At 37.4% G+C, this 25,691-nt stretch overlaps 2 protein-coding genes across 4 annotated transcripts in view; both read right to left on the bottom strand.

Moving 5' to 3' along the window:
• Window positions 1-644: 644 nt before the first annotated feature.
• Window positions 645-25,691, bottom strand: part of LOC139725047 (uncharacterized) — a 508,769-nt gene continuing 483,722 nt past the window's right edge. For all 3 annotated transcript variants that reach the window (XM_071636133.1, XM_071636134.1, XM_071636135.1), the window contains one exon: window positions 645-1,910. In XM_071636133.1, the coding sequence (XP_071492234.1) occupies window positions 1,836-1,910 (75 nt within the window). In that variant the 3' untranslated portion in view covers window positions 645-1,835. The remainder of the gene's footprint in view (window positions 1,911-25,691) is intronic.
• Window positions 9,185-10,372, bottom strand: LOC139725046 (uncharacterized). Its single transcript, XM_071636132.1, has one exon. It carries the CDS (start codon window positions 10,183-10,185, stop codon window positions 9,193-9,195), a length of 993 nt encoding a protein of 330 aa, XP_071492233.1. The 5' UTR covers window positions 10,186-10,372; the 3' UTR covers window positions 9,185-9,192.

Below are 25,691 nucleotides of genomic sequence, written 5' to 3'. Positions count from 1 at the left end.
CATTTGTCATAGCCTGTAGCTCGTCACATATTTTCATACTCACTGTTGCCTCTCTGTTAGACTACAATATCTCCCTTTGAGGCATATCTCATTTCAATATTGCCATGGGAACTATTATGTTTTTGTTGTTTTTTGTGTTTGTGTTTGTGATGTAATGTATTTTGTAAGGCAGCTCACCACAAGCTTTGCTTTTTTGAGGTTCTGCCTTCCTGTAGAATAATTTCATGCATGTGATTTCTTACATGAAAAAGATGGAAAATAAATGTTTCACAAACTTGAACTTGAACTTGAACCGACCGCCCGACTGCCCACCCGACCGACTGACCGGCCACCCGACCTCAGAGTGATTCCTATATACCCCCCTACACACTATGTGTGGGTAGGGGTATAAAAATGGAAAGATAGAAAGACCCCCTCCCCTAATGTCCCCCACCAACCCGACCATACCACCCTACACCACCCCCTGCCAGCACATGCATAGACACATGCACGCAGGCATGCGCATGATTGTGCGCAAGCCAACGAGGAAAGGGAAGTGCAGAGCTGCGTGGCCGAAGAAGTGGGGGGGGGGGATGGGGACAAGGTAGTCCAACAGAAACTGTAGATGAGCAACAGACTTACAAACTCATAAAGACCTGCAACTATAATGGTCAAATGGTAAACAGTTAAACGGAAACATGCGATACGGTTGCTCAAATCTTTTATGTGAAGGTTCTCATCAATAATCATTGTGCCAAACCAATGCAATCACACATTACACTTACGTTGTGAGGACTGTAACATACTAAAAAATAAAAATGACTGTGGCCAATGTATGAAAATAAACATAGCTGGGTAGGCACACATTATGTGGGTGATGCATTTCCTGTATCATGTGTGACTTCTTGAAAGAGACTGCAAAACTATTAAGCTGTCCTTTGGCTTATGATGTGTTATCAAACCCAAATCTACGTACAGTACCTCTCACAAGCTTATTCCATCAACATTTAGATAGTGGGATAAAAACACACAACATAACCATTCTCTTTATCTGTCTAGAGGATTTCACAGTTCTGTGAAATCTCGGCAAAGGAAGTTTTCAGACCAGTACTTGTATATTATCACGAGTAGTATTTCATATACATAGCTTCATTAGTGTTTGCAATTTACGCAAGACTGCAGTTATTTAGAGACTTTGTAAAATGTTGCTACTGGCAAGAGCATTCCATTTACTTAACATATGGAAATAGGCTTAACATCAAAATTTCACAAAGTTGGTCACTTAGGAGCAATGAATGGTACAATAAAGATATGACGTATGTGAAGGTGTAATCATTATCACATGCCTGCTTGTTGCCTCTTTTCTTTGTTTGGTTTGGGCATACCTTGATTTGTATCTAGTTGAAATAATTAGAAAGTTCCCCCTTTGCATGAAATTGGGAAGCATCATACATTTTAAATTTACCTAGAATCTACTATTTGAAACATAATTGTCACAATGACCTTTCAAAGGTATGAGCATATCTTAACAGTGTTACCACTGGAAATAGTTCTGTGTTACACAAATGAATCCCCAGAGAGGATATACCTTCTAGCTCAAAGCAATTATATTGTTAGCAATGTGTGGTACATAATATCTTGCTCCATTTGATTTCAGACATGTGAACATGCCTGCTTCTTGATGGCTGTGGTATAGGTCCAAAAAGTACACAATCAGAGCATACATCAGTGTCTCTTTCCCTCTCTTGGCTCTTCAAGATGATGCTGACTTCCTTCTGATGTGACAACAAATAGCACTGACAAGTTGAAGATGATGTAGCATCAATCAGACAAAACTGGCTCAGTAAAAAGGTTCATCATGTGACCTGAGTACCATTCCGAAGCTTCACAATTTGCTGAAGGGCTTCCTTCACCTCTGGGCTAATTTCATTCTGAAAGTGGATTTAATAGATAAGAAAGAGAAGGGAGAGGGAAAATTCACTAAGTATTGCATTTCAATGAATCGTAGGAATATCTATAAGATAATTTGCATTCAACAACATAAAGCTCACAAAAAGTAAAGAAAAAAAAAAGGAAAATTGGTTTAACACTTCTGCACAAATGCTAATATGATGTAAACGTGAATAGGCATAAATGAAAATACAAAGCAGTATCATATTTTCCTACACACATGAATCAAATTTTCCATTTTTTTTTTATCAACAGGGTTTGTACATTAATTTGACTCTAAATCAAAGTCAAAGGATTTACCAAGATATTAAGCCTACAATTCACACAATGATATTCCTGTGGCAATCATGAACTCCCTGTGAAACAATTAAAATCACTAGTGCAATGCAATCAAGTTTGATTGATGGCATGAACTGTTAATTAGCAAGAGTGATGAAAAAAGGATGTGAAATTGAGTACTGAATTGGAGGGAGTACAGGAAAATCAGTTCATTCACATATGAATAATACCGTTTCATGTCTCAAACATGCCTGCAGATGCCTTTATTGAAAGATTGACAGTGTGGAGAATTCTTGCAGTCTCCATCCACAGTATAGGGCAGTATATGATATTATATTTCTTCTGGTCAGAAAATTTTACTTGTCATTGTAATTGTCATATATTCTATGGCTTTATTCATTCTTATTTGTCTCTTCATGACGATTTTTCTCTCATTCCCTATAGTAGCCTGAACATGCTGCGACCAAAAAGATAAGAAAACAAAACAAAACAAATCCGAAAAGTGCTGAGTAGTCACATTCAGAATATATTGAAACGAAAAGGATGTAATGACGGAAGAACTCTGTAATGGGCATGTGTCAAGAAAAACGTAAAAGTTTCAAAAGAACGTGGAAGCAGTTGAATAAAAATGAGAAGAAACGGAGAAGGGATCGAGCTCCAACACAGAGAGAAAAGAATTGCCAGTGCATTCCTGTTATACCAAATTCCTCTGGAGGAGCTGTTTTTGTTTATTTTTTATTCATTGAAATGTCGTCATAAGTGAACAAAAATAATCTGCAGTATACAATCATTGTCTGATGAAAATAAGCAAAAATCCCCCATTAATCATGACATTGTGTTTTCCATACTCATCGATGAAAAGCAATATTAATTTGCAATTCTGTCTCATATGTTTTTTTTTTTAAATTTTACATTTAAGAGACAGAGAGATCGTCAAGTTGTTTGTGCTTTTGTGCTTACTTTGAAAACACATGTTAAAAAAAGTGATTTAGTAATAGGTCTAAGGTCGCACTATGATACGTTTGCTCTTCCAAAGATTTGTTACTCCGAATGTCTGTTACTGCCTGGATTTATTATTCCAAAGGTTTGTTATCCTGAAAATGAAAAAAAAAAGGCTCGTAATTAATTCAGGAGGTTCCTTATTAAAAATGTTCTTATTCCGAAAGTTTGTTAATCTGAAAATTAAACATTAAGGTTCACTATTCTTAAGGTCCGTTCTTCTAAAAGTGGAATGAGCCTGATATTCGTTAAGGTGAAAACGATTATTATGAGGTTTTTTTCATCTGGAGGCTTTGGTTGCTAATTTTTTTTCCTCCACATTTTGATTAACGAACCTGATTCTCATGTTCCAACTAACAAATATTTCTATTAACTTTTCAGAGATTCCTATCATTTACCGAAAAAAAAAGGTTCATGATTACACGAATCTTAATCAATTTTCGGATTGACAGAGTATGAATAACGAGCCCCTGAAATAATGTGCTACAAAATGTTTGTTATAACCATATTGTATAATATTTAACTCACAAACATCCATCCAAGTTATAAGGACTTACTATGTTTTGTTATGACGAAACTTTGGAGTATCGAACCTTATATAATTTATGACTAATACACAAATTCTCCTCAGTAACAGCGTGTAACACAAGGAGCAAATGCAGAGGGATTTCTTCTTCTACACACTAAAATGTAAAGTGTTTGCCCTCCGCCGATAAACTTCGTATTTCGATAACAGAGCATATTTCTTTTGTTTTTCTTTGTCAATTCTTTATCATATTTAGCTGTGACCGTGTTCGTTAAAAGCAAATTTTGCATTGTAGATTTAATACAACAAATTTAGGACCTGAATCTTTACTTTGTGATTACGAAATTTTGATAAATATATTCGTTCTCAGGGACGTACACTTTATCGTGATTGCATGGGAGCGTAAAATTTTTGAAATCAGTCAACTCTCAAAGCGATCTTCTTGCATATTTTTTTTTTTTACTTGGGTCAATAAGCGAACTTCAGTTAAGACATCTAGAGTTATAATAAAGCATGTTGTCAAAAACATCATCCAATTTATTTGGATAATGTTAATGAAAGCAATGTGTGAGGAAAATAGTTGTTTTTCCCCCCAATTTTCAGAGATTACCGGTGACTTGCTTACAACTTGCTTACCATTTTATTTGATTCTTTTAACCTGAAGTGCAAATTTGCAAATGGTAGTCATTATAATTACCGAGTTCACTGATTTGCTTGATGGAACATACTAGCGACAAGGCGTAATGTTTCATCAGATGGACTACGTCACTGAGATTACACGTACGTTTGTACGTTCATCTACGCGAGATGGAAAAGCGTTTTCTTTGATTCCTCAGCAGGAAAAGATAAACAAGCTTTTATAATTGAGAATTTGTATTAATTACATAGGATTTTGCAGAGAAGTTTGTTCTTTTTTTTTTTTTTTTTTTTTTACAAATTTATTTATTTCCTCTTCATTATACAACATAACATACAAAATCATATTACAAATCATGTTTTGTTTAACAAATTAACAACAACAACAACAACAACAGTAAAAGATGGGTATCAAACTCTTCAACAATTGAACAATATCCTAAAGATACAGTCAGCTCTCGTTACAATAAACTCCTTGGGCCCAGCGAAATCACCGTGATCTTGTCACTTTTGAAACCTTGCCGTATCCAGGGCGCAAATACCTCTGAATAGGAAAATTTTCAAACCCTGGGACCCCCAAAAAACTACCCCATCACGTCGGGGTTCTGCCATATGGATATTCTTTATCACGAGAGTCGACTGTATGTTCTTCTACAATGACCTAAAAAATATTTTCTACAGGGGACCATTTCTTATAATGAAAATTTAATTTGTTTGTTCGTTTTGCAATGTTGGATTCTATATATCGGATATTAACAATAAATGCTGTCAATCCATGAAATTTCACACCTGTATCTTTGCATCTCTGAATATATATGTACCTTTTGTATAACAATATTAAATGATTCAATAAACTCCTGTGGGGCCCTTTCCAGTCTTTGATGAATCCAAACATTACTCTAATTCTTGTACAATCCTCTAATTTGACATGAAAGATCGTACCAATTTCATCCACAAATTTTTGAAGTAATTCTTTGGCAGCTTTACAATCAAAAAACAGATGTACAGGGGTCTCAGCACATGACTTACAAAGCGTACACAACTCTGATTCTGATATTTTCATCTTAAACAATCTTTCATTTGTGTAAAGTATATTATGCGACAACTTGAACTGAAATTCTCTCAATTTTACTTCAATTGTACATGTAAATGGCAACATATATATTTGTGTCCAATCTTCTGGTTGAGTTCCATACTTGCCAGCAAAAACTGTTTCGCAAACAGGTCTTGATTTAATCTCTTTTAAAAATTCCTCATATATTGGTTTTGATTTCACATTTTGTAACTGTGAAATAATAAGATCCTTTTGTTTTTGAGCCACTTCTTCTTTCCAAAACATCTCCAATAGGAGTGTATTGAAGGAACATTTCGAGTATTTTTGAACAGAGTCTACAATTGCCATATACATCATATTATATTTGCTTGGCACTCCTTTCCTTAACCAAAATTCAAAATCAATGAGCCGTCCATCAATACTAAATATTTGATATATATAACATAAACCTGCTTCAAAAAACGGCTTGCAGAATATTGAGTGCTTATCAATCAAAATATTCTGGTTATTCCATACTGGTTGTTGTAGGATGTCTGCTTGGCTATTTTCATCACCAATAAAATCCTCATGTATGTTTGTCTTTAACCATATTTGTAGAATATTCTCATAGAATGGAGGGATACCCCTCTTATCAATAGTTTCAAGGGAATAATTACTTTGAAACACTAGAATTCCACCAAGCCTTTTTAAGAAATAATCTCCCAATAGCACCCATTGATGGTTACGATTTCCATAATATCTTTTAACCCACTTAACTAACTGCGTATCAATCATACATTGTAAATTGGGGAATTTGAGACCACCCTCAGCATATTGTGCATACATAGTTGACCTTGAAATCTTATCTGGGCCATTCCATAAAAATGAAAACATTAACTTCTCTACTTCTTTCACAAAATCTTGAGGAATTTCAATGTTTGACATCAAATAAATTATCTTAGACATAATAAATGTTTTCAAAATTTGAATTTTACCAATTAACGTTAAATTACGATTTTTCCAAATAAAAAATGTTCTCTTAATCTCACCCAATTGATCTTCAAAGTTTCTTCGGATTGCTTCTTTTTTGTCATATGAAAACCAGATTCCAAGAATTCTAAGACCATTGTCTGTCCACTTTATCATCTGTGGCTTTTCTTTCGATAGTCTATAATTTCCTATCCACATTCCTTCTGATTTGCTTCGGTTGAGGCAAAGGCCTGATATCTCAGAAAATTCTTGAAAGCTTTCTAGTAATACTGATAATGATTCTGTATCCTTACAAAAACATGTTATATCATCAGCGTAAGCTGTATATTTAATCTGTTTTCCGAGCATCTCCATTCCAATAATATTTGGATTATTTAACAATCTCATTAGATATATCTCGAGCCCTAATATGAATAAAAGGGGGGCAAGGGGGTCGCCTTGGCGAACACCCCTTCCAATTTCAAAATAACCAGTGGTAAAGCCATTTATCAATACACAGCTATTTATACCTGCATGCAATGTTCTCACCCATTGTATCATTGACGGACCAAAATTAAGACATTCTAAACACTGTAATAAATACCTATGACTGAGTGAATCAAATGCTTTGGTAAGATCTAATGCTAACACAATTCCAGATACATTGTTGGCATCTGCATAAAACATTAAATCTGAAATCAGTCTTATACCTTCACCTATATATCTGCCTTTAATAAATGCTGTTTGCTGAGGATTTATCAAATTACCAATAATTTTGGACATACGTTTCGCTAAACATTTAGAAAGTATCTTTGCATCCACATTTATTAAAGTGATTGGTCGCCAATTGCCCAATAATCTCTTATCTTTATTGGATTTAGGAATCAATTTAATTATTCCTTGCCTCTGTGACACGGACATACTTCCTTTTTCAAAAGCATGATTAAATGATCCTATTAGTTCTTTAGAAATCAAAGGCCAAAATGTCTCATAAAATTCCACCGATAAGCCATCATTACCAGGTGTTTTATTTTTTGACATCCCAAGGAGGACTTCCCTTGCCTCTTCACGTGTTATCAGGCCTTCACAAGAGGCCTTTTCATCTTCCGTGAGGTGTTTTAAGCAGGAACTTTTTATGTAATCATAACTCACTTTGTCAGACACTGTATCCCTGTTTTCAAACTGTTTACCAAAAGATTTCATCACAAAATTTCGTATATGATGGGGATGTTCAATAAGTTCCTCACCTGTATCTAATACATCTATGTTTGTACTCTGTGCTTGTGTCTTTTCCAATGATAAAAAATATTTTGTACTCTTCTCTCCTTTCTCGTACCAGGTACATCTTGAACGTAATATGGCCCCCTCTGCTAAATAATTGTACATGCAGTTAAGTTCCTGTTCAATTTTCTCTTTCTTATCCCATTTTTGCTCATTCATTTCTGTCGGGTCCATGTCATTTATTATTTTCAATTCTTGTTCTAATTCTTTTCTTCTAATTTCTTTTATATTTTTCTTCCTTTTAGAAAATGTGATTGTAAATTCTCGTATTTTGAATTTTAACCAATCCCATAATTTTCCTTTATCATTTTTATCTTCCCATTCATTTACCCACATCTCATAATGTCCCTTTAAATTTTCAACATACTCAACATCACTAAGTAAACTGTTATTAAACTTCCAATAAGATGGGCCCACAGTGTACTCTTTAATTCTCAGATGTAAATTCACAAAATCATGATCTGACAAAACACAGGGGACCATATCACAATCTGTCACCATATTTTGTACAGACTCATGGATTAACCAGAAATCCAGTCTTGACTGAACACAAGGATTGGAGCGTCTCCAAGTAAATCGTCTTAATAACGGGTTCTTGTCTCTCCAGATATCTATTACATGATAAACGTTTTTAATATTTTCTATTATTTCACAAGAGTGCTTCCAAGTGGACTTCATATTACCGCCCTCTCGGTCCAATGCCAAATTTTGAATAAAATTAAAATCTCCCCCTATTAATATTGTCTGTTCAGCATCATAATATTCTTGTATAGTCAAGTCTACAGCTTTAAAAAAATGCATGTGGTCTTTTTCATTATTTGGTGCATATACATTACATATCATAAATTTTTTTCCATATACTTCCATTTTAACCAACAAAAATCTCCCGTTAGAATCTTTCACTGTCTCTATCAATTTTATATGTGGGGTTTTCCGAAATATGATACACACTCCCCTACTAGAGGAGGTTCCATGACTGAATACAATATCGGCTCTTAATTGGTTCTTCCATAAACTTTCATCCTTATCAGTCGAATGGGTTTCCTGTAATAAAATAATATCCTTTTTTAATTTGGATAAAAAACAAAAATATTTTTTCCTGGCTTTAAAGTCCCCTAGCCCATTAACATTATGGGTCATTAACTTCAGATCCTTATACATATTTCACAAGTAGGTAACCTTGTAAATTCTTATGACCCACCATGATCAAGACAAAACAGACAACAAAACATTGGCAATGAAAAAAACACACATACAATTTGCATGAAATCGAATAAAACATGATCACAAGGAATCCAAGTGCCCCTGGGCATCTTCACAGTTATTTTTTCCTCAGGTTGGCAAAAACAAATGATTTTCCTTATCACTTAATCACATGAATAGTGTATCTTGTCTTCGGAGATATCAACTGTTAATATACTGCTGGCATGACAGGGTGCCGACTGCTGAGCTATCGCAGTCGTGTCAAGAGTTTTTCAAAGTATTTCGTATTTTGTTAGACCACTGTCTACTGTGCAAAAGCAAATTGCCAATATCCATTCTATCTTGTGGTGTGCTGCTTGTACTCCACTTCTTTTCCGCTCTCAGTCTCCCTGTAAAACAATCGCGCCGGATATTTGAAGTACACCTTTCGCTTTGGGTCCTCCTCTTTCAGCTTTCGTTTCAGTGGCAGCAATTTCCTCCTGCTTTCTCGCACTTCTACCGGCAGCATCTCATCGACAAATATCTGGTGATCCTTTCCGTTGTGCTGAAAAGGGCTCTCCTTCAAATATCTGCGGGCACTGCTGATCACTGTTTGTCTGGTTGTGTATCTACTGAAAGCTACCACAACTGGGCGAGGAGGGCCGGGTTTTGGCCTGATGCGGCCTGTGCGATGAGCTCTTTCAATGCTCACTTCACCTTCCATTTGCATATTTGACTTGGCAAATTCTTTGATCAATTGCTCACACTTCCCAGCGTTTTCAGCACCTTCAGGAAACCCGTAAAACACAGCCGTATTCCTCATCTCTCTCGCAGTGAGGTCAACAAGACGCTCTCTCAATTTCATATTCTCCTTTTCTTGCTTGTTTACTTGGTCCTGTAACTGTTTGATATCAAAACGGCACGACTCTTGCTCCTCTTTCAAGTTACTGATTTCTTTCTCATTTGTTTCAATCTTACCAAGAGCTGTGTCCAACCTGGATGTGAGATTGGAGTTCATTTCGTCTATCTTGTGGATAAGGGCCGCGAGTAGTTCATCTGTGGTTGACTTCTCCCCGTCTACTCGTCGTTTTTTCTCAAGCGAGGAGCGTGGAGGTGATTCCGCCGACGCGCCCGGGCTGGTTCCCTCCATATCTCGGTGAAGTGGTTTCACTACCGTGTGCACTGCCGAGTCAGTTAAGCCGTGTGCATTATCACTGTCACTGTGTTCTTGCGTAGCCTTCTCCGTAGTAGCGTCGCTAAAATCCATCTTAGGGTCAAAATCCTCCTTTTCCTTGAAATAATGGGAGATTGTAACGACTCCTTGTTCTAAGCTCCTTTTTCTCGATGTCATTTTGACTTTTCAAACTGTAATAGGCGAAATGAGCTGCAATTTTATTTCCTCCTAATGCCTCCGTAACACTCAGGCACGTCCTAACCGCACAGCACCATCTTGGATTCCATTTCAGAAGTTTGTTCTTGACATGAAATCGTTGTTTGTTGTGAATAGAATGCATTTCCAACGCCAGAGAACTGCATTGTTCAGTATCTTGTTTGTTCCGAACGTCCATGAGCTATAATGCGAACCTCCGTGATGAAAACTAAGCTATGTTTGTTGGGTTATAGAGACTGCCTAATCTAAACCTAATCTTAAAAAAGCATCTTATTATTTAGGAGTAAGGATTAAAGTATGGGATAGTGAAATAAGAGGTCAAAATAAAATGCGCGTAAATGCGCGTAAATTGGAGGAAGTGTTTAGCGAAAGAGTAATATTTCTACAGAAATAACGAATTTGGTTAAATCATCCGTTGTCTACCATTATGTACAGGTTAAAAGTACAAGCTTATTATTGTGCCAACACATACACATATCCCTTAAGATACTTCGTTACGATTTTGAACTGAATCAGATTATTGGAAGCTATGTTAAATGGTATTCAAATGTATGTGCAGTATTATTCCTCACAGATGTTCGCTGCTCTGGACTTGGTAAACTTCCGCGGTGAATAAAAACTTGTTCCTTTCGGAAAATCCTAGTATAATTGGGTTCATATTAAAGCTTGAATTATACTCTTTCAGGTAAGATAAGTGATTTGGAGTAATGCCTACTTTTGAAATTTGGCTTTGTTTTGGCTCAATTGTACATCGTTCAAAATTTTTGCACATTTTTATTGATAATAATAATAATAATAAGGTCTTATTTACCCAGGGTAGCCTCTTCAGTGTTGCCACTGCTCTACCAGAGGGCCCTGCTATCATTATTACCCTAGCGTTGCCAGGTACCCATTTATACACCTGGGTCGAGAGGGACATTGTGGGTAAAAACATCTTGTCCAAGGATGTAAGCACTGGGCGGGATTCGATCTCGCGGCCCTCCGTTCGTGAGTCGTGAGTCGTGAGTCGTGAGTCTTATCCACTATGCCACAGCGCCCCCATGATGAAATAAAAAGAAAAGTTTTCTCATTCCTTCGTTAAATGTGCTCTCTTCTACCAATGACCACCCTTCTCAGAAATTTAATATGACATTTGTGGTAGGTCCTACGTGCTCGGCGATCGGGTCCATTGGTTGAGATCATCCAGCCACTTGCTTTTATTATAGAACTTGAGTTTCGATGGGTTATCTGCACCCGTTGAAGTCCAACGGATGTCTTGTTGTTCCTCACCCACCCCACCCCCTCCCACACACACACACAGTGTATGCCTACATTTTCACCCCCGCAGAACAAAAAACAAAACAACAAACATTCAGGGAAAAATTACCAAAAACGCTTACGAAATTCCCGAAAGTTCTGCCCACAGATTCTTCCCGTCGAAACGGGGAGATACCCTTGACACTATGACTTTGATATTTATTACCCCCTGCTCTTGCCTCCATGCAGGCATCCAAGGGCATCAACAGCTGGTCTCAAAGCCTCCCATTTAAAAAAAAAATTCATATTTCTTTTCCCACGTTATGAGAGAAAAATGAAATATTTTCGTCTTCATTTGCTCCCTCCTATTTGTTTATATCACCAAAAACTTGGTTTGATAGATCACAGAACCATCCCTTTATCTGCTTCAGACTATGCATCACCATTATTATTATCATATTATCATTCTCATAATTGTTATCATTATTATCATTTTTATTATTGATATTTGGGGAGGGGGATCATAGTCATTAGGTTTTTTAAGTATTAGGCACCCGTGGGAATCCACAGGTCTCAGGACTTTGTATTTTCTTCTTTAATATTTCTTCACCCACGTTATGAGAGAAGAAATACACGAAGAATATTGTCGTCTTCATTTGCTCCCTCATTTCTGTTTTTATCATCAAAACTGGGTTTGATGGATCATAGAACCACACATTTATCTCATTGATACTGTTCATTGTTGTTATCATTATTATTATTATTACTATAACATTATTATTATTATTTAGGGGAGAGGAGATCGAGAGTAGAGTCATAATATAGGGATGAACCAAGGGAGGTGGAAATGTTAATTTGTTAAGAATTGTAAAAATCTGTTTCCCCCATTTTTCTGCTCTTAAAAAAGCTTTTCTGCAGAAAATCCTGTGCAAACTGTAAAAAACTACTTCACTGCACTAACATACATAATCTTGTGCTACTTCATAGACCCCCTAGTGTTTTTGTTGCTATTGTGCTGAGAAAAAATAGAATATTTTCGTCTTCATTTGCTCCCTCCTTTTACTTTTATCAAAAAAACTTGGTTTGATGATCATCAAAACTGGGTTTGATGGGTCAAAGAACCACCCATTTATCTCATTGATACTGTTCATTATTCATTGTTATAATTATTATTATTATAACATTATTATTATTTAGGGGAGAGGAGAGAGTAGAGTCATAATATAGGGATGAACCAAGGGAGGCGGAAATATTAATTTGTTAATAATTGTAAAAATCTGCTCCATTTTTCTGCTCTTGAAAAAAAGCTTTTCTGAAGAAAATCATGTGCAAACTGTAAAAAACTACTTCACTGCACTAACATATCTAATCTTGTGCTACTTCATAGACCACCTAGTGTTTTCGTTGCTATTGTGCTGAGAGAAAATGAAATGTTTTCGTCTTCACTTACTCCCTCCTTTTGCTTTTATCAAAAAAACTTGGTTTCAGACTGTACATTATTATTATCATTATTATTATTATTATTATTATTATTATCATCATTATTATCATTATTATTATTATTATTTTATCATTTTTTTTTTTTTGGGGGGGGGGGGGAGTTAGTCATTAGGTTTAATAAGCATTAGGCACCCGTGGGAATCCATGGGTCTCAGGGCCTCAAATTTTTTTTTTCCTTTAATATTTCTTTTCCCATGTTATGGGAGAAAGAAAAGAATACTTTTGTCTTCATTTGCTCCCTCCTTTTTATTTTTATCACCAAAACTTGGTTTGATGGACCATAGAACCACCCATTTTATTTCCACTTGTAACTTAAAAAATAGGCGGTACCCGCCGCGGTAGGCAAAGCGAAGTTTTCCCCCACGTCCGCACATGTCTTATGAATATGTATGTTTACAGCAGCTGTGCAGTAAACGAATCGACAGCGGCACGATCGGCAAGGACAAAATCTAAGTGGATATTTAGCCGTCCTAAACAGTCTGAGTACAACGATACTCGACTTGAGAGTAAACTAAATGACGTACCCGAGCTGCATAGTATCCTGCAGTTGTGCAAAATACAATAAAATAACAGCATTCGTTGTTTTTGTTTTCATTTGGGCACGCCAATGGCGAACGTCACTGTACGTAAATGCCCTTGTATGACTGCGCCGTGTATTACCATATGAGAGTCCATATCACGCGCACCGCTGATAGTGTTTCATGTAACCATCGTCAATACATAGCACAGGCGCAGGTCACACACTGGCATACCGTACCCGAGAGTACATTGTGTGCGTGCATGCATGTCCGCTGGAAGATGACAGAGATTTCGCTGCACCCCATCATCTTTACTATCCCCACTGTCTCTGCAAGCTGAAAGATGGACGATCGAGAAAGCAGGAGTCCAGCGCAGAATTCGGTGAATATAAAAACGCCCGGCTCTTTCGTCATGCACAAAAATGATTATGCATCTATCTAATTAATTTTTCTTTGTCATCCTTGACGTCGATATGGAGGCAGAGGGTGGATGAAACCCTCTTGAAAGGGATAGAAGAGATGCTCCCGCTGCTGACGGCAGCGGTCTCGGGGGCCCGGAGCCGACGGCTTGGGAGGAGATAGACAATCCAGCAACGCTGGAATAAAACAGGGAACACATGAGGCTGCGACAACAACAACTTCGCCTTTTACTGTAATAGATATATGAAATGTAGTAAAATAGTAATATGGACATTTATTTTTGTATCTGTAGTAGGTACTTCCTCATTTCTACAGGATTTTAAATTTACTTGAACTAAAGTGAAAACATAGTTCTGGTAAGGGTTTGAGAACCGATTTTGCACCATTTCATATTTGAAGTCTACCAAGAAGCTTACCTGGCTGACGCGATTTGCCAGGATGAGTTGTTTTGGAGTATTTTGAGATCAAAACTAAAAGTCGGTATACAGACTTTTCTGCCAGAAGGATCCAGGCTAACTCGGTCTCAGGGACAGCTCGGCCCCATATTAGACAATTTACACCCAGTTTGTGATCGCCACATTTTATACATAGGCGCATGTTCATTTTGCATGTGCGCCAAAGAGGTTCTTTGATGCGCACGTTGTATCAACTCTGTCTATAACTGCGACCAGCCAGAATGCGAAGCGCTCCCACAGTACAACATGGTACAATCTCCAGAGGGACAACTTGGCCCCCCCCCCATTAAAGCGAGGTCGCGTTGACCCTGATTCCGTGTTAGGCTAACCCGGCCTGTTCTGAGATTGCGACACCAGCAAACCCTTTTGGTTAATATTTTCATATATATTTTCATATATTAACGTAACGTAGAGAGCGCCCTGCGTGGTTGCCTCTTTTCTGTGCTCTGAGTTGTTTATGATTTTTGTGTTGTTCTGTAATATTATTTTTGTGTCACTGTGCCAACTGTATTGTATGTGCTTTGTGAATCTCCTGGACCATTTTTGTGTTAAGTAATTCGAGGATTTGGCTGAAAATCGGCTAACTGGATTTGGGGTTTGATATCGTTTGTATGGGAGCCACACTACAGCCTTCATATTCAAGTATGTGTTTATGCGTTCATTGGAGCCTAGAGCTGTTAAGCGCGTAGAAGTCATACGCGTTTGTGTTCATGCGCTCAACTGTTGTACTTGAATGAGCTGTAGCTTTTTAAAATTTTTATGTACGGTTTGCACAACGCAGTGATGATAATGATCAGTATAATGGAACGAATGAGGTATATGTTTGTTGTGAGTCTAATACTGACTCTTTTGCCATGTATGTATTGTTGTACAGCCACATGCACTTTTAGTAGGTCTATACTACCACCTGTGAAGAATGATAAGAACATGTCTAGTACCGGTATCAGAGTAAAAGGCTACTCAAAAGCATGCATTTTGAATTATAAGAATGCAAGCTCTACTTTTCACATGTCACTGCTTACCAGTGGAGATGTTGAAATCAACCCAGGTCCGTCATTTAGTGTGTCAGCTACTAAAGATCATGCTGTTGATAACAATACAAGACGTGCATATAGTATTTCGGACCTTTTACAGCTGAACCCTTACAATGTTTACTCCACTAAACCTTCTTGTAAGTGCCTTAGGATTAATGAAGTGACATGGCAACGAATAACAGCACTACAGATTAACAGAGTGAAAAAGACTCACAGAGGTAAAAGAGTAGTAAGACAAAATAGGGATCAAACTGTGAAGTTGTTACACGAAAGAAAATTTGTGAATTCTGATATTTCATGTATGAATTTGAAATTTGCTATGTTAAATGCCAGATCGCTGAAGAACAAAACAGCTGAATTTGTAGATTATATTCTTGATCATGAATTAGACATTGTTGCTATTTGTGAAACATGGCTTACGCCTAATGATGCTGCTCCGATTGGTCAATTGACACCACATGGCTTCACATTTGAGCACATTCCCAGAGTTGGCAAACGAGGAGGAGGAATAGCTGTGTTGTTTAAAAGTCAATTAGATGTCAGAATTGTAGATTCCCCAAATGTTACAACATTTGAAAAGATTCAGGTGACTCTGAATTATATGCAGAAATCGTTGCATTTCATCAATGTATATCATCCACCCAGTTCAGGGCAGTTTCAGATTTTCTTGGATGAGTTTTCTAATGTTCTCGATAGACAGCTTCTCTGCTCGTCTGACTTGTTGATTGCAGGTGATTTCAATATACCTGTGGACTCGTCAACTTTGAATTCGAAGTTGTTCTCTGAATTGTTGTCAGCCTTTAATATGATTCAACATATTAATGAGCCAACTCATAATCGAGGCCATGTATTAGATCTGCTTATAACTCATAAAGGTAACACTGTACAACTTTGTAATACCGGTGTTGTGGAAGGTATATCAGATCATTCAGCAATAATGTGTGAATTGAACCTTCCTAAATGTTGTATCAAAAAAACATTTGTTGTGACACGGAATTTGAAATCTGCAAACTCACAAGAATTTGTTGCTGATACTCATGTTAAGTCTCTTTTATCAGCTGAATCTCAAGCTAATAATGTTGATGATGAAGTGAATTTGTATAACACCTTACTCACTGCCACCCTTGATAAGTTGGCACCTGAGAAACGAATCAAGGTCACAATACACCCCAATACGGAATGGTATACCCCAGAAATAGCTCAAGCAAAACTGCTTCGTAGACAGTTAGAAAGGAAGTCAAGGTCCACAAAACTGGAGATTCACAAGCAGATGTATCATGCACAAAGGCGATGTGTAAATGCCTTGATTAAAGATGCTAAGTTACAATATCATTCAAAAAAGGTTACATTGTGGGAAAGATACAAAAAAGTTGTTCAAAGTTGCTAATGCTTTACTTTACCGAAAACAGCGATCTCCTTTGCCAGAACACCTCACTCATGGTGATCAAGTTGAGTTAGCCAATTGTTTTAATCAATATTTTATTGATAAAATTGTGGCAATCCAACAGAGTTTCCCAACTCATTGTGAACAGCCAAATGACATTGTATGTGAAGTCAAGTCAGAATTGAGTGAGTTTCAGTCTGTCACTGTTAATGAAATAGAAAATCTTATTAAGAACTCACCTAACAAATCATGTGAACTTGATCCAATCCCAACAGATTTGGTTAAGAAGTGTGGCAGAGTTTTAGCACCCGTTATCACAAGAATCATAAATGCTAGCCTGAGATTAGGTGTAGTTCCACAGGTGTGTAAAAAAGCAGTTATTCATCCAACTTTGAAAAAAGCAGGCTTAGATCAGGAGTGTCTAAAAAACTTACCGCCCAATTTCAAATTTACCTTATTTAAGTAAATTGCTTGAAAAGGTTGTTTTCTCACAACTGACAATGTATCTGCAAGATAATGAATTGCTTGATTCATTTCAATCTGCGTACAAGCCCGGTCATAGTGTAGAAACACTGTTAATCAACTTATCAGATATTGTGTTCAGAGAATTAGATAGTGGTAACATCACTGCTCTTATCATGCTTGATATGAGCTCAGCTTTTGACACAGTCGATCATGCTATTCTGATTGAACGATTGAGATATTTGGGCATCAAAGGAACTGTTCTTGATTGGTTTATATCCTACTTATGTGATCGATCTCATTATGTCAGAAATTGGTGATTCTACCTCTTGTAAAACTATGACAAAATTTGGTGTACCTCAAGGTTCTGTTGGAGGCCCACTGCTTTTTTCTCTGTATATGCAACCAATTAGTGAAGTATTTCGCAAGCATTGTATTAGTTATCATTGTTATGCGGATGATATGCAACTATATTTGTCTTTTAAACCCACTGTGTCTTCATTGTCATCCGCCATTGCAAAACTCGAAGCATGTTTGCAAGACCTGAAAATCTGGCTTACATCCAATGGCCTTAAACTAAATGATGATAAATCTGAGTTTCTGTTATTGGGATCAAAGCATATGATAAGCAAAGTTGATTATCAGTCATGTCATGTCAACATCGGTAGCACTTGCATTACTCCGTGGAAAACAGCCCTGTAATTTAGGTGTCATATTTGATCAGGAAATGTCATTTCGAAGTCATGTATTTCATATTCAGCGGAATGTTCGATATCAGTTGCGTAATTTAAGTTTCATATGGAAATATTTGTCTAAATCTGCAGCTGAGATACTTATTCATGCTTTGATTTCTTCTCGGTTGGATTTTTCGAATTCATTGTTGTGTAATCTTTCAAAAAAAGATGTCACAAAACTTCAACGGTTGCAAAATTCTGCTGCCCGATTGTTAACTTTTACTAATAAGTTTGATTCCATGTCACCAGTTCTCCGTTCCTTACATTGGTTACCTGTAGAAAAAAGGATTATTTTCAAGATTCTGTTATTAGTACATCATTCAGTTCATTCCTTTTCCCCAATATACATAAGTAATTCTGTTCAAAAATACAATCCAACACGAAGGCTACGTTCATCATCAGATGCATTCTTACTCAAAACACCCAGAGTAAAACATGGGTATGGTGATCATGCTTTTTCCGTTATGGGACCAAAATTATGGAATCAGTTACCTCTTCAGGCTTGATTACGTCATGACTGCGGCTTAGCAAGACGTGTGTCTCACGAGCTCTCGAGAATTCATACTTTTCACAGAAATTACTGCCTTCTAACTTGGATAAACGTCATATTATCCTCTCAAGTGTTACTGGGACATGAGTCAGTACCACTTAAGAACTCGCAAAGGAGGCAAAAAAGCAGCAAATTCGCCTAATTTTCCTGGTCAAAATATGGATGCAGTTGGTTCCACGCCACCAGTACCAGCAGGCGCCATGCACGTTGCTTCAGGCCCCGACCATGCCCCAGCAATCCCCGCCACGCCTGACACAGCATCAAGTCCTACAAGGGAGGCATGGGAGTCCTTCGTCACGCTCTCCCGACAGATGAATGGAAAGCTTGATTACGTCATAGCAGAGCTCGCTGCATTCAAGCAGGAATTGTCCGTAACCAAGCAAACTGTTGCGGAGCTTGAAAAAAGCATGGGGGACGCCTCTAGCAGAATTGATGATATGCAACGAAAGGACATTCCTGAAATTTCAAAGAAAGCGGATAAATACAAGGAGGAGCTGGAAAACAAGCTGTTGCTGTTTGAAGTTCATGACAGGAAGTTGAACCTCCTCATCTACGGAGCCCACCAAAAGCCCAACGAAAACCCGTATAACACCGCAGCTGAGGTGTTTGCGAAGCTTCTCGCTATTCCTATGGAAACCGCTGCTAGAATTCCTCTAGTCAACGCTCATCGTCTGCCTACAAGGTCTGGAGCTGCTACCCCTGAAACCAATGTTCGCGCAGGTGCTGGGAAACGTCCGGATCCTATCATCGTCCGATTCGCGTACATGATCGACAGAGATCGCGTACTTCGCGCATATGAGCATCCAACACAGTCCACACGGGACTCTGACGGCCCACCGGGCGAGCGGGAACCCGACCACGGTAAGCGAATCTCTATCCGTACCGATCTTCCAGCTTGCATGAAACGCGAAAGGGGAAGGCTTTCATCAATTGCTTACGATCTTCGAAAGAAGCAGCACCTCTCTACACGAATCAAGATAATTGGCACCAAAATAATTCTACAAATTCGCCCAAGATCGACTGGTAATGCCCCAAGCAGCTGGACTAATTGGTCGGATTCTCAGGCGTAAGCATTTCACTCATTTGATATTTCTAAATCACTTGATTAAAAGAATGCCTTATTGTTAAAGTAACTATCAGAAGCATTGATCATTATTTCCATTCTCATGCATTTATTGACCTCTATTGCACACTGTTCCACTTATATATAAACTATATCATAGTCATAGACTCGTCAGTAAATCAATGACAAATGACAAGTACGAACCCAATAATTTACTGCATGTGTTTAATATTCTATTACGTATCGTTATCATATTTGAACTTCAACCCACTCAAAAGTATGGGGCAAGTGTGGGGTATATGCCTGACAACATGTTAGGATTTTTTTGTGTCATTTATATTCTACTTTCAATTGGCCAAGCTCCTCGGCATTTGCTCATATTCGCTGAGCAGTGGAATTTTCCAGTGTATAGGAATACGTGTTGAATGAATGCCGAAAAAATACCCTTGAAAATCTACGTGTTTATAATATGAATGACCCTGTACTGCATATGTTATCTTATTATTTATCGCTATCATATTTGAACTTCAACCCATTTAAAAGTATGGGGCAAGTGTGGGGTATATGCTTGACGTTAATGATTTCATGTTAGTATTTTTTGTGTTATTTATATTCCACTTTCAATTGGCCTAGCTCCTAGGCATTCTGTTCATCCTCGCTGGGCAATGGAATTTTCTAGTGTAGTGGGGATTCATATTGAATGAAGGCAAAAAAAAAATACCCGTGAAAATCAATCATGTCTATATGAATGATCCGATACTGCATGTGTTATCCCATTACTTATCGCTATTACTCTAACTTCAACCCATTCAAAAGTCGGGGCCAAACCTGGGGCCTATGCCTGACAATCATGATATCATGTTGGTATTTTTGTGTGTGTGTGTGTCCTTTAAACTCCACTTTCAATTGGCATATATAGTCCCTGGGCATTTTGCTCATCCACGTGTGTGTGTCCTTTAAACTCCACTTTCAATTGGCCTATATAGTCCCTGGGCATTTTGCTCATCCACGCTGGGCAGATGAATTTTTTAGTCTAGTAGGGATTCATGTTGCATGAATGCCGTAAAAATACCCTAGAATATCAGTCTTGCTTTTATATGCTATACTGCATGTGTTATCGTTTATTACTTTTCGCTATCATACTGGAATTTCAACCCATCCAAAAGTCTGGAGCAAGCCTGGGGTATATGCCTGAAGATAATGATATCATGTTAGTATTTTGTGTCATAAATGTTCCACTTTCAATTGGCCTAGCCCCTAGGCATCTCACTCATCCTCGCAGGGCAGTGGAATTTTCCAGCAAGTCCAGTGTATAGTAGGGATATACATGCTGAATGAATGCCGAACAAAAACAAAAAAAAAAACCCTCGAAAATCTATTGTGTTTCTATGAATGACCCTATACTGCTTGTGTTACCCTAGTACTTATCTCTATCATATTGGAACTCCAACCCATTCAAAAGTCTAGGGAAAGCCTGTGGTAAATGCCTTACAATCATCATGTTAGTATTTCCTGTGTCATCTTATATTCTGCTTTCAATTGGCCAAGCCCCTTGGCAATTGCTCATCCTCGCTGGGCAGTGGAATTTTCCAGTGTATTAGCGATTCGTGTTAAATGAAAGCCGAAAAAATACCCTTGAAAATCCACCGTGTTTACAATATGAATGACCCTACACTGCATGTATTATTCTATTACTTATCGCTGTCATATTGGATCTTCAACCCATCCAAAAGTATGGGGCAAGTGTGGGGTATATGCCTGACAATTGCCATGTCAGTATTTTTGTGTGTCACATATTATGTTCAACTTTAAATTGGCCTAGCCCCTAGACATTTTGCTCATCCTCGCTATAGACAGCGGAATTTTCCAGTGTAGTACTAGTAGGGATACGACTTGAATGAATGTCAAAAAAAAAAAGAAACCTTGAAAATCCATCGTGTTTATATGAATGACCCTATATTGCATGTGTCTTCCTATTACTGATCGCAATGTCGGAACCTCAACCCATCCAAAAGTTCGGCACAAGCCTGGGGTATATGCCTGACAATTGTCATGTTAGTATTTTTGTGTCATTTATATTCCTATTTCAATTGGCCTAGCCCCCTGGCATTTTGCTCATTCACGCTGGGCAATAGAATTTTCCAGTGTAGAGATAAGGATTCGTATTTAATGAATAAAAAAAAAATACCCTTGAAAATCCATGTGTTTGTAATATGAATGACCCTATACTTCATGTGTTATCCTATAGATTAGTAACTGATCGCTACTATTATTGGAACTTCAACCCATCCCAAAGTATGGGGCAAGAGTGGGGTATATGCCTGACGATAATGATATCATGTTAGAATTTTTGTGTCACAAATGTTTCACTTTCAATTGGCCTAGCCCCTAGGCATCTCGCTCATCCTCGTAGGGCAATGGAATTGTCCAGTGTAGTTACGATACGTCTTGAATGGATGCCGAAAAAAAATACCCTTGAAAATCCATCCTGTTTATATGAATGACCCTATACTGTATGTGTTATCCTATGGCTTAACGCTATCATACTGGAACTTCAACCCATCCAAAACAATGGGCCAAGCCTGGGGTATTTGCCTAACAATACGGATGTCAAAGGGCCCTAGTAGTATTTTTGTGTCATTTATGCCCTACTTTCAATTGGCCTAGCCCCTAGGCATATTACTTTTTTAAAGCGCTCTCTAATGATGCCACCTTATGCTGTAGCTTTGATCACCCTTTTTCTTCTTTCAAACACTTTAAAAATAATTGCTGTTCAGGGCCTTACCTGCCAGGGATCTAGTCTCACAAAATAATTTTGACCAGAGACCGGTGAACCAGCCCCTCAACTCACTAAGAATAAGACTTTTCTTCTTTTTTAGTTGAGAATATTGTCCCTTTTCCAGTTTTGTTCTCACGGTACGTTTACATGGTATCTCATTAATTAATATACAATTATTGTATACGATCAAGTACAGTATACAATATTTAGGCATTTGAGTGTAATGGATTGTTTTAAATTATAATGATTAGCCAAATTTATAACTTTGCCTTTTCTATTTTTCTTTTGATGACGATAACAAATATGAACATAGTAAAAAGTGACAGAAAATTGTATATTCTCTTTTGATCAAGTTAACTTCATATATAATAGTGTTAGCAATTCATTGACACATGATCCAAGTTGGTTATGATGTTTATGAACGTTGAATATTTTATTTTATTTTGAATTATTTGGACGAATATGAGTATTCATGAATCTACGCTGGTGGTTTATCAAAGTAGACCTATTCCATAATATGACTATTATGATTCTATATGTAAACCAGTATAAATCTTAGCGTATCGGCATGTATTGTCAGTACGTATGCCAGTGTTGTCAATACGAGCATACATAATGCATATACAGAATATGTGTTAACGTATACGGTACTTTAGTGCTTTTGCATTCTTCGCAGCTGATCACTAAGATTCAGAGCGTTATGTAACAGCAACAGTGTGAAGCTCTATGTTTTGTATAAGTGTAATTTTAAGATCAGCTGTTGCCTGTGATTTTGGTCAGGGTACTTGGCTCCGTTCATGCTACCGATTTTATTCGGTGTAGTTTAATGGCATTACGGATTCCAACAGCTCTCTTTGCGACCAATTATTTTCAGAATGTTGAGCTGTCTCGTATGTAAATTAATGTATTCTCCATTTGTTTTTAAACATTGCTCTGTTTTCCCTTAAGGGATTTTTATCATTGATTTGTTATTTTGGTGGTGAGCCAATCCCTAAGTATTTGTCGTCCCCTCGTCTCTTTGCTGGTTGCTGATATTGTTTTTTTTTTCTCGTTCGAAATACGCTCGTTACAAGCATATGATTACATTGTACGTCTATGTAATTCAAAAATCATACGTCATATGGTAATTTCTGTGAAATTCCACACAAATTTATAACACACGAGGGATCTCGTGAGCCAAACTTGTTTATTAGCATGTACCCTGTTAAGTCTGACATAGTTCGGATTCTCTATATTTGTTGTTGTTATTATTTCGGAAGCCCACTGAGTCCTTCGATGCATCTTTGTCCGCTCGTTGTATGTGTTCCATGTTTGTCTTCTTCAACGTTACTGTGTTTTCTTGTCTCCCTTCTCTTTTCTGTTTTCCGTTCTACTCCGCAGCGTTACTCTGCTAGTTCTGATTCTGACGCCGTTCATATTTCCAATGGCTGAGAACATGAATGCGCCGTTTCATTCCGTTTCAAATGATGACTTCTTTGAACTATTTAGACATATGTCAGAAACTGATACATTGAATGGGACAGATAGTGCACGAATTACCCCATATGATAGTCTTGTTGTTGATAATTTGAATTCATCCACAAATGAATTGCCTCATGATTTCAGTCCTGACTTAACTCAGAATGTTTTGTGTAATTATATCACTGTGAATCACTGTAAAGACATGTATAATAATTTTCCTAAAGACACCTTTTCTTTGTTGCATTTGAACATAAGGAGCATAAACAAACATTTTGAGGACTTAAAATTTCTGCTGGAATCTGATACAAATCAACCATTTTCAGTTATGGGATTATGTGAAACCTGGTTAACTTCTAATTCTGGAAATTCTTTTGCAATAGATGGGTATAACATGTTTTTCAATAACAGGCCAGATAATAGGAGTGGTGGAGGTGTAGCGTTGTATGTATCACATACTTTTGAATGTACTGTTCTTGATGATATTTCTAGAATGGATAGTTTTGTTGAATCTCTTTTTATTGAAATTTGTATTCCAGGAAATAGAAATATCGTTGTCGGCATATTGCACAGACCACCAAATTCAAGCTTCAAAGATTTTTGTATTTATCTTTCAGATTTGACACAATCCCCGGTTTTTCAAAATAAGGACTGTTTTTTACTTGGTGACTTTAATATTGACCTGTTGAAATTGGACAATGATAATATCTCAAGCGAGTTTCTTCAAACATGTTTGTCTTCTTCCTTTCTTCCGCTTATTTCAAAACCCACACGTGTTACAGATCACTCTGCTACCCTTATTGACAACTTCTTTTGTAATGTTTTACCCCTCCCAGATTCTTTTATAATTCTGTCAGATATGACTGATCATTTTCCAATTATGACTCACTTTCCTCTTAAGACAATAGCTAATATTGTCAAACCTTCTATATTTCCCTTATTTAGTCGCAGAGTGTCGCCTGAAAAGCTTGCTAGTCTGGACGCGGCCCTGGATAATACTGACTGGTCGAGAGTTTTAGAAAGTGATGATATTAATTTGTCTTTTAACCATTTTACGGAAATTTTTAATCACCATTCGGATGAAATACAGTCAACCTCGCGTAAGTCGACATAATCGGGACTGAGCAAAACACGTCGACTTACGCGTAAGTCGACATTTTGTCGACTTATAAATGAACATTAATTTCCCCTGCACAGAGTAAGATTTGGATCACGATGCGGATCGCTACCCATATCTTACTCCTTTTGCCGCCAAAACATGCCTACTGACATGAGCAACAATAATGTTTTAGTTCATGCATAAATCTTGCGCGGGTTAGTAACGACAACGCACAATTCCCAAATCTCTAGAGGGATTTTGAGAGAGCGGGATCGGAAACCTAGGCCCGTTTCTAGACACTTAACGTATTAAACTTGATTTGAAATATCAAAGGCAAATTCCCCAAAATTGCATTAAACTTTGCGATTTAAATTCAAGTGCGTTGCTGGGAAGATATGCGTGTGATTTCGCATGATTCTGTTGAGATTATTTTTCAGTGCCGACTGAGTTGAAATATGTATGATTTTCCTTCCCCAAGTCGCCATATTTGTTCTGCTTAAATTTGTATTGCCATACTCTGAAAATGAATTGTTCTCGCGCTCCAATTCGCAACATTACCGCTCTGTACGGCGCGGGCCTGTCTGAAATAAAAAGAAGAAGAAAAGTTTGTTCACCCGAAAACGACATCTTTCGGACTATAACCTTCGTAAAAACAAACCTCTTACCATTGTCGGACTAATCTAAATTTGGACTGAGATTTAAAACTTCGGCATAGCGAACTTTAACAATAATTCGTTATCATTTTTTTCATTGACATTTTGTGAAGCAGCATGCG

This window comes from Diadema antillarum, unplaced genomic scaffold, assembly GCF_040938485.1.
Source record: "Diadema antillarum isolate AM-2024a unplaced genomic scaffold, OU_Dant_1.0 seq00000013_RagTag, whole genome shotgun sequence".
Classification (NCBI taxonomy): domain Eukaryota; kingdom Metazoa; phylum Echinodermata; class Echinoidea; order Diadematoida; family Diadematidae; genus Diadema; species Diadema antillarum.
Note: the sequence above shows the minus strand (reverse complement) of the source record. Positions and strands in the feature narration are given on the sequence as shown.